Source organism: Equus przewalskii, chromosome 10, assembly GCF_037783145.1.
Source record: "Equus przewalskii isolate Varuska chromosome 10, EquPr2, whole genome shotgun sequence".
NCBI lineage: Eukaryota > Metazoa > Chordata > Mammalia > Perissodactyla > Equidae > Equus > Equus przewalskii.
Window position 1 is genome coordinate 37,531,559 of NC_091840.1, and position 14,148 is coordinate 37,545,706.

The following is a 14,148-nucleotide window of genomic DNA, read 5'->3' on the forward strand; positions in this document are numbered from 1 at the left end:
ATTCATCAAGACTAAGTTGCACAGGTTTTCACATTAACGTCTCTGAAATTGGGATGCATTTTATAATCAATGGGACGTCAGTTTAATAGGAAGTATTTTTCTTTCCAGGTAATACAGAAAATAATAACGCATCTTATAATCAACGGGATCTTAGAATCAATCAAATATGTTATCTCAAATATATCCTTCTTTAAGATAGTATGGTAAATGAAAAATTGCTACTGAATATAAGAAAGTACACTTGTATCCTGACTTACAGATCTGGGAATCCATATTAGTTGTGGGGAAAAAAGTGAACACTCGGTCAAAATTACAGATTATTTCTAATATAACTAATCTTCAACCAGTGAATGTTTAATTTAAAAATTGCAAAAACACCCAAAAATAAACAAAACACAAACAAAAATTATACTACAGCCCTGTACAAGTGAATTTAAAACCATATTTTGCAGTGAGGCTCCCAGTGATTACTAAAGATTAGCAAGGTGAGGTTGAATACAAATAATCTGTAAGTATAAACAAGATGTGATAGAAGATAGCAGCTTCAGTAATTACGCATATTGAATTCTCAAAAATATCAACTCATTGTTAGTTCTTACTAAAGTCCCTTGCTAAAAGCTTGAGAAACTAAGAGTCGTATAATTATCCTTTGCTGACAAAAGAAAAACCATAATTCAGCTACTGAATTTTTTTTTTAGCTATTGATTCTAACATCCACATTATCTGGGTAGTCTGCAGATTATCCCAGCATGTGATTTTACCTAGAAGATAAACGTCTAGAGAACATGATTTTTAATCAAATAACACACTTATGACAATATTCATTATTATGCAAATAATAATGCCACAAATGGAATCATCTTCAGCTACAATTTAGTGATCAGAACAAAAATTCCCAGATGAAAAATCAAAGGCTCACTTGGTAAGTATGATTATGAATATAATATTTTATTAAGGCAAATCAGGAAGCATTATCTAGTCTACCTACTGCATGGGAGCACGTATGAGGTTCTTTTCTGACAAATTTTGTTTGTTAACTCCACCACCAAGCATGGAATTTAGTGAAAAATCAAAGGCACAGTGAAGTAATAATCCTCTTCATCACCTCAGTGCTTTACAGGCAGGGAAAAGATATTTCACCTACTTGTATCTCTATCAAGTATACTTGATAGAGCCAATTACAGTATAAAGGATCGAAATGTCATACTGGAAGACTAAATGCCCGTTTTCATCTATCGCTGCCAAAACATACCCAGTCTTGGTTACCAGCTGTCCAAAATAAACATCGTACCACAATTTATCATTTCTGCCAAATTCTTTTAATGTTAAAAAAAAAAAGTTAAATATAAGGTGTGTTAATAGGAAATGCAGAAGAAAGGAGAAAATCAGGGGGAATTAAAAAAAGCAATGGGGAGGAAAGAGCAGAAGGATGCTGAACAGAATGAACAATTAGAATTCCTATTATTATCTTAGGCAATTGGAAATTAAACGAAGGGTATAAGCAGCTAATGAAGTATATGTTCAGGTGATAAAATATGCAATTTCCACTTACTAACACATTAAAACAAGAAAGGAGATAGGGAAAAGTAAGTCTAATTAAAAGATCCAGAGAGATGAGATTACAGGATTATGGTTGGAAAAGCCTGTGCTGAGAAAAGAGATCATTGCCAAACAGCCACTGAGCCAATGACACAGAGGAGATGCATCCCCCAACAACAACATTCTGCTATTCCTCTAAAACTCCTTGCAGTTCCCTCTATTTTACCTTTCCACTTTCCTCTCCCTAACCATCACATTCAGACTGTTACGTTTTCAGAAACATACTGAGCTGGGCCCACAAAGGACTGCTTAGAGTGTTCCTGGTCAGTAAGTCATCCCCCCCTCCCTCTTTAATGGACAATTAAAACAAGCTAGTCACACTGAGCCTAAAGTAGACAAAGAAAAACACCGACTTCAAGACAGCAGCTGGGTGGCTAGGGCATATGGGACGACTCACTTCTCAACATTACAGTTTCTTTGGAACTTGGTATTGTGTACATAGGACATATACTAAGTTTAAAAATAAACTTAAAAAAAAATATTGACCCTTAAGATTTACCTCCTCTTCCCAGAGAGCCTTCTCCAAACAATAATTCAATACCACAAAAGAACAAATCTGACCCTTGCAGTAACTGCCTTGATTTACCCGGGTATTAAAACAAAGATTGTGTCTATATCACTGGAATGGTCACTTTGAATTAGAACTAAGATTAACCCCTAGAAAATTAGTATTGCTCTTAGGAAACACTGCTACCAAGGGAACAATGGCCTTTTAATTTTCATCTCAGAAAAATCAGAGTTCCCGAGAAAGAAAACGGTTTCTAAAGGAAGTTTTGCTTTAAAAATGGATTTACAAACAGCGTTTCTTAAGTGAGTTTTCTCAGTACATTAATTGATTTGCAAAAAGTTGGCATCTAGGCTACAAAGGAACATATCCATAGCATCGAAAAAGGTTTTTTTCATTTCTCTTGCTTCCCAATTATGGTAAGTTCTGTTCTTTGAGAGCCTACAACCAAATATTCCTCCTCCTACTCCCCCCCACCCACCAGAGACCTAATGTAACATGTATACTTTATAGATACAGATATTAAATACAAACATATACATACATGCATACAAAAGCATATGTATATAGATACACATATAAAATCACACTCAATACTAGAGTGAGTTTGCTGAATTTTTTTAAGGTAAACAATTTGTGTTTTGACTTACTTTATACTATACCTAATGAAGTTGCACAAAAAGATAAGACAATAATAGCTAAAATTTATTGAACACTTACTATGTGCTATTAATCCTCACAGCAACTCTGAGGCAGTTGCTATCAAAATTCACCTATCACAAATAAGGAAGCAGGCTTTAAAAATGAATTTATAACTAGGGTTAGAGAAATTCAGTGACTTGCTTAGTCAGCACAGCCAGAAAGGGAGAGTGCTTAAATACGAATCAAGGTCCGTCTGATTCCATGTCTGAGTAACAATCACTCTGCCTCCAGCATTTACAGAAGCTCCAAGAGCTGTGAACATCAACCGGGGGAAAGGGAAAGAAAAATCAGAGTCGGGGAAGGATAATATAATCAAAACATTATTTCCAGGCAAAGGGACAAGCAGATTTATACAACGAGAAAATGTATTCCACTTTCTACGTTTGAGAGAAAATTAAATCCTGGCAGCACTTAAAGAGACAAGATATACTATTCAGCTATAAAATCTGATTTATAAGCTACTCCTATCTTACATGAAGGAATTCTGGGGACATAAATTTGACCTTATCTTTTTAAAAAAGGGAGCAAGCTGGAGTAGTAGGTATGGTTAGAATAAAAAGGATCCTGTAAAAAAGAACTCTAGGAGGAAATCGAGATATATACCAGGGGTGGAGTATTACAAACAGAAGCTCCATTATGAGAAATCTCTCACAGTTCCCTATCCTTTGAATGATTTTCATCCTGCACTCTAATTTCACTCATTTTCATAGCCTCAGAACCCAAGAAAGAGATCACTTTCCACAAAAATGACTCCCTCCTATTAACTAAATTACTATTTAGAAGACTTTTATTTCCAGCAATGACCTTCAAGGTTATACACTCTGAACAGATTTATGTTTCAGTTTTCCTGTTCAATTTACAATCCTTTCAGCTGGTGCCCCTGAAGACTTGAATCAAGTGAAAGCAGTAGAATAACTGACCAAAACTACTATGATGAAATATACAGGTGGTTTGCATATTTTTATCCTCCTAAAAACCGGCAACAGTTTGGAATGTGGCTTTCTCCTTTATGGAGTTGCATCAAATGACACGTTAAAACACAGGGCAACATCTATTTTTTCTAAGCATGTTTCAGTCATCGTCATCTTCTTAAGGACACAACGACTATGTGGCATCAATTAATTTTTCCCCCTTAAACAAGTAAAACTTGGAGCTCTCACTTTAAATCCAAGACACTGCCCAGAATACCAAGTGATAATACACCAACTATAATACATTCTATAATGTTCTGTACGTTTCCCCATCTTTCCTGGAATGAGGAAGTTGGGTTAACATATCTACCTAGTTGAGTCAACACATCTCATTATAGCAAAAAAGTCTGAATACATGGTTAACAAGTAAGATTTACAAATAAGACTCAATAAAATTCATTATTTAAGTGGTTTAAGATGTGGTCTGACAAAATGCAAATATTCTCAAAGCCAAAACACTATCAATAACTATCTACACACAGATGAAAGGCACTCCTAAGAATCAGAGTTAGTTGGCCCATAGACCACAAAATTACACTAACGCATGCTACAACATGAACAAAACAAAAAATTTATCATCACACCACTTACTATCTCCTTTCGAGAGTAATCTCTTGCTAAATTAGAGCCTTGAGATCATCCTATAAAGGGGACACTTAGAAATGAATGAGCCATGATCTTCTGGTACACTACTAAATTACTATGGACAACAGATCCAGCTTTCAGGAAGTTGCTGATGAAAACTGCTTTAAAGGTATATCCTTGAACAATTACCTTTTAAAAGTAATTTTGCAATGGTATGGTAAATAATATTGTAAACAGACAGCTTCATTTATGGGTAAGCTACCCTCAGAATTATCCTAAAAAACAATGTCTGGCTTTAAATAACATATACAAAAGAATTAAATATCTTTTAAAAATAAATTTGCCATTGAAAGATTAACCCTTCAATAATCATTAATATCCAGCCCCACAATGACCACACAATTACAGAATATAATTGTTATTATTAAGGGCTTACTCTATACCAGGTTCAGTATTAAGCGCTTCGCAAACCCTGTACCTTTAATGTTCACAACAATCCTGTGACAGAAGCACTAATTGTAATCTCCATTTTATAGGTGAGGACACTAAGAAGTTTAAGGAGATCACACAGCTAAGAAATGGCAAAACTAGGGTAAAAACCCAAGTCTGTGTGTTTCCAGAGCCTGAGTTTTAACCACTAGCAATAGTACTGGAAAACAAAAATACCATTTCACATACAAAGCACTTTTCTGTTTTTGAGATACTTTCACACAGAGTGAGTCAACTCTTTATAAAAGGAAGTGATTAAATGCTATTGAATCCTGGAATAAAAAGGGACATTTGTGTTGCAACAGGTGAAATTTGAATAAAGTCTGTATGTTAGTTAATAGTAACATACCAATGCTAATTTCTCAGTTTTGACAAATGTACCATGGTTATGTAAGATGTTAACATTAAGTGAAACTGAGTGAAGGGTACATGGAAACTTTCTGTACTGCCTTTGCCATTTATCTGTAAACCTAAAATTATCCCCTCCCTAAGTGAGTTTATTTTTGAAAAACAAACCTAACTTCATAATAATTGATAAAATAAAAACTGATTTTTTTTTAATTGAGAATACACAGAAAAAGATTTCCACAAAGCTTATTATAAAGGAAAACAAAAATCTCTTGCTTCCTCTGTACGCAGAGATAAAAGCACTCAGATCAACCAGTGGGAAATTCAAGAGTTAGGCCATGGGCCTTATATTAAAGCAGCCTCCAATGATTCCACTTACTCAACACTCCAGCCCCACAGAAATTAAGAGCGACTCCTCTTTCAGTACCAAATATGACATTCCTCACTTGGGGAACTCAGACACAGACTAAACTTATCACCTCCTACATTACTCTCATCCAGTGCCTGCCACACACTGACACTTTCACACAAGCCTATAATTCTATCAGCTCTGGAGCTCCTTTGTGCACTTTCGGCATGAAGAGTAATACGCATTTCTTTCTTTTCTTTTCTTTTCTTTTTTTTGGAAGATTAGCCCTGAGCTAACATCTGCTGCCAATCCTTCTCTTTTTGCTGAGGAAGACTGGCCCTGAGCTAACATCCATGCCCATCCTCCTCTGCTCCATACGTGGGACGCCTACTACAGCATGGCTTTTGCCAAGGGGTGCCATGTCCGCACCCAGGATCCAAACCGGCGAACCGTGGGCCACCAAGAAGCAGAAGGTGAGAACTTAACTGCTGTGCCACCAGGCCAGCCCCAATAATATGCATTTCTAATTTCACTTATACATAATATTTTAATTTATAACTCTCCTACTTACTAATATATATTTAGAGATAACAGAAATTATATAACTAAAGTACTAAATTAAGTGAGGTCAAGTTTTTCTATGCGTTCTAGGCCTATCTTTAATAAACAATTTAACACAGCCCACAAGGACATCAACTATATTCTGACAAAAATCCTTGTTGAATTTACAAAGTGATTTAGAGAGTGATCTAGACTTTTTCAATATTTATCATCTCAGACTGATGACCAACCATAATACAAGCAAATTTCCTAAGACCTAAATAAAAATTACAATAATAGAGGGGCCAACCGAGCGGCATAGTGTTTAAGTTTGCACACACTACTTCAGCTGCCTGGGGTTTGCTGGTTTGGATGCCAGGTGTGGACCTATGCAGCACTCACCAAGCCATGCTGCGGTGGTATCCCACATACAAAGCAGAGAAAGACTGGCACAGATGTTAGTTCAAGAACAATCTTCCTCAAGATAAAAAAGGAAGATTGGCAACAGATGTTACCTCAGGGCCAATCTTCCTTACCAAGGGAAAAAAAAAGAAAATTTACAATAGGAAGTGCATAATGGTAGGTCTGTTCCTCAAGAATGTGTCGTCATTAGTGCCATCAAGTAGATTCCAACTCCTAGCGACCCTGTGTAGAGCAGAGCTGAATCCTTCTCCATCTTTTTGCACTATCCTCTCACCTTCTAGCACTCTATCAGACAATACTGTGCTGCTATTCATAGAGTTTACATGACCAATTTTTTCGGAAGTAGGTGGCCAGGTCCTTCTTTCTAGTTTGTATTTGTCTGGAAGCTTCGCTGAAATGGGTGACCCTGATGGTATTTGAAACACTGGTGGCATAGCTCTCAGCATCACAGCAACATGCAGCTGCCACAGTATGACAACTGACAGATGGGTGGTGTGGTTCCCTGACCCAGAAATGAACCTGGGCCTCATGAGTGACAGTGCTGAATCTTAAACACGAGACCACCAGGGGTGGCTCAAGAATAGCTATAGTTTATTAAGCATTTACTGTATGCCAGGCATTATTTAAATTTTTAAATAAATTATTCCTTCATGGTCAAAATAATCCAGTAAAATAGGCATGAGTACCTCCATTTTACAGATGAGGAAACTGAAGACCATTTTAAATAACTTGTTCAAGGCCACGTTTCTAGTAAGCAGCCAAGCCAGGACTCAAAACGGCAGCCACTCTGGCCCTAAAGGCTATGTGCTATTTCCATAATCCAAATGTTCAAAACCTTAGCACTACTGGTTTGGGGATGGATAATTCTTTGTTGCGGGGGCTGTCGTGTGCACTGCAGGATGTTTGAAGTATCCTTGGAGTCTACCCACTGGATTCAAGTAGCACGCTCCCATCAGTTGTGACAACTGAAAGTGTCCCCAGACACTCCCAAATGTCCCCTGGGAGCAAAATCACTCCTGGCTGAGCAGCACTGCCACAACCCCATGCTGCTTCTCCATGCTGGCCAGCACAGTTAAAACACACACGCTTCCTGAGAAGAAAAACAAAAAGCAAAGCACATGCGGCCGGGCTGTCAAGAGAGTCTCTGGAGCAGTAGAGTCTAGTGTAAATATGTTAACTCAAGTTGGAATACCTCAAATGCCTGAGAGAGAAAAGAATAACCACAGGAAGGAGAGGAAATTCCTAATATGTGGGCAAAAAGCTGGACGATAGTCACTATCACTCAAAAGTGCATCTTTCTTGCAAATATCAACTTAATGAGATAGAACTTTTACAATTCTGACATTTGCAAAGAAATCATGGGAGCTATTTTCCTATAGCTCCAAAATGTTTCCTCATTCTGAATACAGGTTTACTTTTAAAATAATGGACTAATAAAATCTACATCTGAAAATAAGTTCAGCTCTAGTTCCCTCACAAACGATTTTACTCTATGAATTTGTACGGATATCAGAGGAATCAGAACCTTTTAAATTAACACTGTAGCCACAATGTTAACTTGGCCTAATATCTACTTTATAACAGTAGCAGCAGCCATCATCTCATGAGCTCCCATAAGCCAGACACTTTAATAGGAGCTTTTTATGCAACAGCTCAGTTAATACTCCCAACTCTCTACGATGGTAGCCCTCACTCTACGAAAGAGGAAAGAGACTCAGGGAGGTTACCTAGGACGTAACAGAGTGAGAATTTTTTACTTCAAAGTTTATCTTTTCTCTTTCAAATAGCATTTCATTGTAAGTCAGCTTTAACTAAAGAATAAATGGTAAAACAACTACAGAAAACGAGAGGTGTGTGATCCCCTAAGAAAGACAAGGAATGAAAATATAATAAAATTCTATTACTTGCAGCAAGGTAACCTACCCCCAGGAACCAGCCTGGAGGTCAACATAACCCCAAGAGCCATCAGACCCTAATCAACATTTTACTCGCAGGTTTCGAAGTCATTTCTGCAGACATTCTGGTGCTTTCACATCTTGGATGCCCCTCTGATGCAAGCTACCAGAAAACTACTAAGGCAGAACCACCTGGAAGCATTACTTTCTCTTGCAAAAGATTTAATATTTGCTGGTGCAGTGCTGCCACCGTGTGGAAAAACTTCTGAAAAAGTGGAAAAAAACTACCCCTCAAAAGCAGTAAAACAGGACTCCCAGCATATCATCAGAGTAAGAGGATCGAGAAGATTTCCATATTAAAACAGTTCTCAGATAATTAAAGGCCTTCCTATGTTCAAAATTTTCACCATTTTGAGAAAATGAAACAGTTCTAAATGTGTGCATGTGCAGAGACACATTTAAATACTACTGCATACACACATCCAGGAAGGCAGTGACCAGTAATGGGTACTGGGACTCGGGACCAGGTTAGAATCCTGGCTACACTACCAAAAGCTGTATGACTCTGGGATAATCCTTCAGCCTGAGTGTACATTTCCTCATCTCTAACAGGGAATAACCTCCACTTCACTGGGAGATATGAGAACTAAGTGAAAGCATCTATCACTGTGCCCAGCATAAAATTCACTTAAATTTCCCGTTTTCCTAATGACACGAAGTCATCACAAACCTTAGGAACTTCTCAGACGTTTGAGCTACTAAACCTTACATTTCACCAGTAGACCTTGGAAGTTACTTAACACTCATCCATTTCCCATCAGCAGCATTTGACCCAACTGAGGAAAGGAAAATCAGTGGTCTAATGACAGCTATAATACTTTTTGATAAAAAGCGGGACATAAAGCTGAGATGAAAGGTACGGGTCAAGATCAAAAGCAGGTGTGTGTGTATGTGTGTTGGCTACCTCTTAGTCCAAGCTCTTCAGTTCTTCACTAAAACAAGAATAAAGCGGTCAAGTGATTTGAATGTGGGTATACAGAACAAGGCCAGGACAAGAGTAAGGCAAGCGAGGCACCCATCTCAGGCCCACGCGGGCAGAGTTGGACCTGAGCGTGAAGGCCTCCTTAAAGTGTAAACCCTGGGCACCCTGCTAGCAGTACGTGGATGACACCAGGGGAAAGTTCTGCTACCAAGAGGTCTGACAAGAAGCAGAAAGGTTTTCTCCTTAGAGAGCAGTAGGTTCAACAATTTAACATCTAATGCTGACATCCGCTCTAGGAAAATCTGCGATAAAGATACAATAAAACAAAAGGCATTCCTGAAATAGTTTCTCAAAAATCTACCAAGTAACCCTGAATGTTCTCTAAAAGTTTTCTCAGAAATACTTGTGAAAATCTCCCTGATTCACCTTCTGATTTGTTGTAGTAAAAATAGGTTAAGAATTATTAAGAGCATTATAGCTTACTATAATGTTACATATTACATTCAAATAGAGGGGCTGGCACCGTAGCCGAGTGGTTAAGTTCGTGCGCTCTGCTTTGGCAGCCCAGGGTTTTGCTGGTTCGGGTCCTGGGCGTGGACATGGCACCCCTCGTCAGGCCACGTTGAGGCGGCGTCCCACATGCCACAACTAGAAGCACCACCAACTAAAAATATACAACTATGTACTGGTGGGCTTTGGGAGAAAAAGGAAAAATAAAATCTTTAAAAAAAAAATTTTAATTCAAATAGAGACCCATCACTTCTTGCTCACTTAAATTACTTATACATAGGTATGGGGCAGGGGAAGAAAACAAGTAAAACAAGACTGGCATGTACTGATCATTACTGAAACTGGTGATGGTAAATGGGTTCATTTTACTTATTTTATTCAATTGGTTGCTCTAATTTTGAACACGTCTGAAAATTCCCATAATAAAAAGTATAAATAAATAAATGGCATACATATACTACTTGAGTATTATGGACTGGATGAAAACCAGCCCTTTCTCTACAACGAAAACTTTGGGGGGGGCAGCCCCATGGCTGAGTGGCTAAGTTTGCGAGCTCCGCTTTGGCTGCCTGGGGTTTGCCAGTCTGGACTCTGGGCGCAGACCTACACACTGCTCATCAGGCTATGGTGTGGCGGTGTCCCACAGAGAGGAACCAGAATGACCTACAACTAGGATATACAACCATGTACTGGAGCTTTAGGGGGGGGGGGGGGAAGGAAGAAGAAGATTGGCAACAGATGTCTGCTCAGGGCCAATCTCAAAAAAATAAACCCACAAAACTTTGACTAAATCAGACAAATTAAGCTTGTTCCAGAATCACTCCATCCTCTCAACTGATCTGGATAAAGATCTCTAAGTGCTACTTAGGTAAAAAAAAAAAAAAAAAGGCATCTTTGCTAATCCCTCAGTTAGACCCTAACCATCTAATTTCATAGGTTCTGCCTTGAAGAATTTCCCTTAGCGTAGAGATGCCTTTTTCTACCCAAACTGGAACTGCCTATTTGAGTCAGAACTCATTCTCCCCTCCCACGACCCCACATTCTTTGCCGCACTGAATATCTTGACGAGTTTCTACAGGGTACATGATATCCTGCTGATCTCAATGCCCAACACCCAGCCTGTGGAGCCCAAGTACTCTTCATCTTCTCAGCTGTCCTCAGGTAGAAAATTCCAAAGACACGTGCACAAAATAAAGTAAACCAAAAGCAACACCAGACACACAACCTTGTACCAGCTAAACATTCTATAAAATAGACACTATTGTTTTATAAATTTACTTCTTTATGGAATTAAAAGAAAAAGGTGCCACATGATGCTGCTCGAGAGAAAAAAGGCAGGGTTGAATCTTCTAATACTGCTGGTGATGCCCCGTGAGAGGTCAAAGTTTAAGCACATACACCCACATGCACTTCTAGGCCTAGGAGGTGGCTGAAAGATTCTTGATGGTAGTTAGTACCATAGTACCTTAAAGAAAAAATGTGGCTTGGGGCCTGGCCTATGACCTAGTGGTTAAGTTTGGTGCACTCCACTTCAGCAGCCCGGGTTCTGTTCTCGGGAACAGACTTGCACCGCTCATCGGTGGCTACGCTGTGGTGGCGACCCACACACAAAACAGAGGAAGACTGGCACAGATGTTAGCTCAGGACGAATCTGCCTCAGCAAAAAAAGTGGCTTGTTTTATCCTTTGATCTTGATACTGAACTTGAAGGATAATCAACAGAAGCCAAGGCTACCCAAAGAATAAGAGAAACCAAATGAAATGTCAAATCAAAGATCTGAGCAGGTAATTTGCAAGTGAGAGATAATGTCTATTTCAAGGCAAATTCCAACTCTCTATTTCATAAAGTTTAACAAAAAAAATATTCAGAGGTTACTCATTAACTCAATGCTATTTACCTCCAAGTAAATACCGCATTAGGCAAAGCGGAGAGAAAGGTGCTCTATCCCTCCACCTTCTCAGTAATGATACTTAGTGACCAATCTGTCAGTTCCAATGAGCTCAGTTACTGGAGACTCAATGTGCCTCTTGGGACTTGCTCCCCTTCATTACAGAGGCAAACTTTAAAATGTCAATGAGAGAAATAAAAGGTCCCAAAACTTTAAGGTGTGAAGTTACGTTCCGGCTTGCCAAAAATCTAGAACATAATGAAGCTGCCTAAAAAGAACCTCGTGGTAGAATCTCCTGTGGAAGAATGCATTACAATAATTAGGCAATAAAGATAACTTCGATGCAGTTTCTAATCCCACAACACCAGCAAACATCACAAACATCTGAAGAAATAATGTTAAAAAAAAACTGAGGTTAAGTTAAAGCAAAACCTCCTTAAGGAAATGATGAAAGAACTGGTTTGGGGCTGGCGTGGTGGTGTAGTGGTTAAGTTCGCAGCCTGGGTTCACAGGTTTGGATCCCAGGCGCAGACCTGTACACTGCTCATCAAGCCACACTGTGGCGGCGTCCCACATACAAACTGGAGGAACACTGGAACAGATGTTAGCTCAGTGACAATCTTCCTCAAGCAAAAAGAGGAAGATTGGTAACAGTTCTTAGCTCAGGGCCAATCTTCCTCACCAAAAAAAAGAAGAAGAAGAAGAAGAAGAAGAAGAAGAAGAACTGGTTTGTTTTTGAGCAAATACAAGGGTAAGTATGATACAAAGGTTTGCTTTAAGACCCCTGTATTTTAGTATTTGACTTTCATCTCACAAACACCTAGGGTGTGAGACAGACAATCTGTGGGACACACAGAAGTCATGCTTCCCGTAGCTAACCTATGGTTCAAAGTCCCAAAGATAAGGTTTAATTTAAACATGCTTTTTAAAGGGATCCATTTTAAATACTGCACTCTTTATAAAAGCAGAAGCTTATTACCATTGGATTTGAATCTGCTATGAGATCCCGCAGAGAATCCAGAAACCCCTGATCTTCCACCATCTGGGCATTGATATCATGGAGTTTTGCCACGCAGACTGCTGCTGTCTTCCGAACATAGGGGTCTTCATCCTTCAAGCACTTGCGGAGGGGCTCACAGAGATATTCTGTAATCTTGTCCACCCGGATGCACCCCATGGTTCTGACTGCCAAGGCCCGAATCAGAGGATTGGGATCTTCACAGTCCTACAAAAAACCACCATTGACAACTATAGGTATACGGGGTGACTAAAAGTAAACAGCTACGTTTACATAAGCCACAAAAGAATATTCCACTAGTGTAAGCTTCCAGTCACATTCTACATCAGCACCCGAGTCTCCCATGCTGTTCTTTTCCTAAGTACAAATCTTAGTTGCCTATTTAAGAGTTTAGGTTAGGAATTCATTTAATTGCAGTCCACAAATATCAAACAGGGAAAAAAGGGGGCTAGATTTCTGGGGCCTTCTGCAAAGAACGCAAAGGAGAGCACTGCAGCTGGTTTGGGCCTGACATACGTTCCCGCAGAAGAGTAGAGCAGGCCCTCTGAGATCCTGATTAACGGACATTCTCCTTTACTAGCAAGTGCTCCCAAATACAGTACAGACAGAATACTTACTGAGAAGAAACACTCCTTAAGTTGCCCTACGTTAAAAAATTTCTTTAAACATTATAAATCTATGCACAAGCTAACTCCCCAAAAATGTAAACTAAATTCTATGATACATTCCATCTATGAATCACCAGACAGAAAGAAATATTAAGTTCTGATTCTGTACAATGTAGCTAACACAGGAAAAGAACAAAAATTCCATGAGAAGGAAGAAAGCAAAACTGGTTCTTTTTCAAAACAGTTTAATAGAAGCTAATTTTAGAAATTATATTTCTAAATTATATTTCTAAATTTCTAAATTTCTAAATTATATTTCTAAATTTCTAAATTATATTTCTAAATTTAGCTGTCTGATTTTTTTTTAGTGCAGATTAAATTCCAGGATAAAAACAAGAAGTAAAAAAATAAATATATTAATAGGAACAATCTCGTTATCATGTTCATCAAACAAATGACAGGAAAAATTTGACTAGTCAATAATATTGAGGAATTTTTTAACGGTCAATTTTTTAAGATGTGACAATGGTACTGTGGTTATGTTTTAAAAAGAGATCTTATTCCAACAAATGTAAAGATGAAATGATTTTTCATCCTTATGACATTTGCAATTTGCTTTAAAATTATCCAGTAGGCGAGGGGGTGGGGATCAGGAAAGTATGTATGAGGAGTATAAATTAAACAACACTGGTCATGGGTTGGTAACTGTTCAAACTGCAAGATGAGTATTTAAGAA

At 38.4% G+C, this 14,148-nt stretch overlaps 1 protein-coding gene across 20 annotated transcripts in view; it reads right to left on the reverse strand.

Moving 5' to 3' along the window:
* AP2B1 (adaptor related protein complex 2 subunit beta 1) overlaps nt 1-14,148 on the reverse strand; it is a 118,779-nt gene that overhangs the window by 81,761 nt on the left and 22,870 nt on the right. For all 20 annotated transcript variants that reach the window (XM_070562499.1, XM_070562490.1, XM_070562491.1 and 17 more), the window contains one exon: nt 12,766-13,011. In XM_070562499.1, coding sequence (XP_070418600.1) covers nt 12,766-13,011 — 246 coding nt within the window. The remainder of the gene's footprint in view (nt 1-12,765; nt 13,012-14,148) is intronic.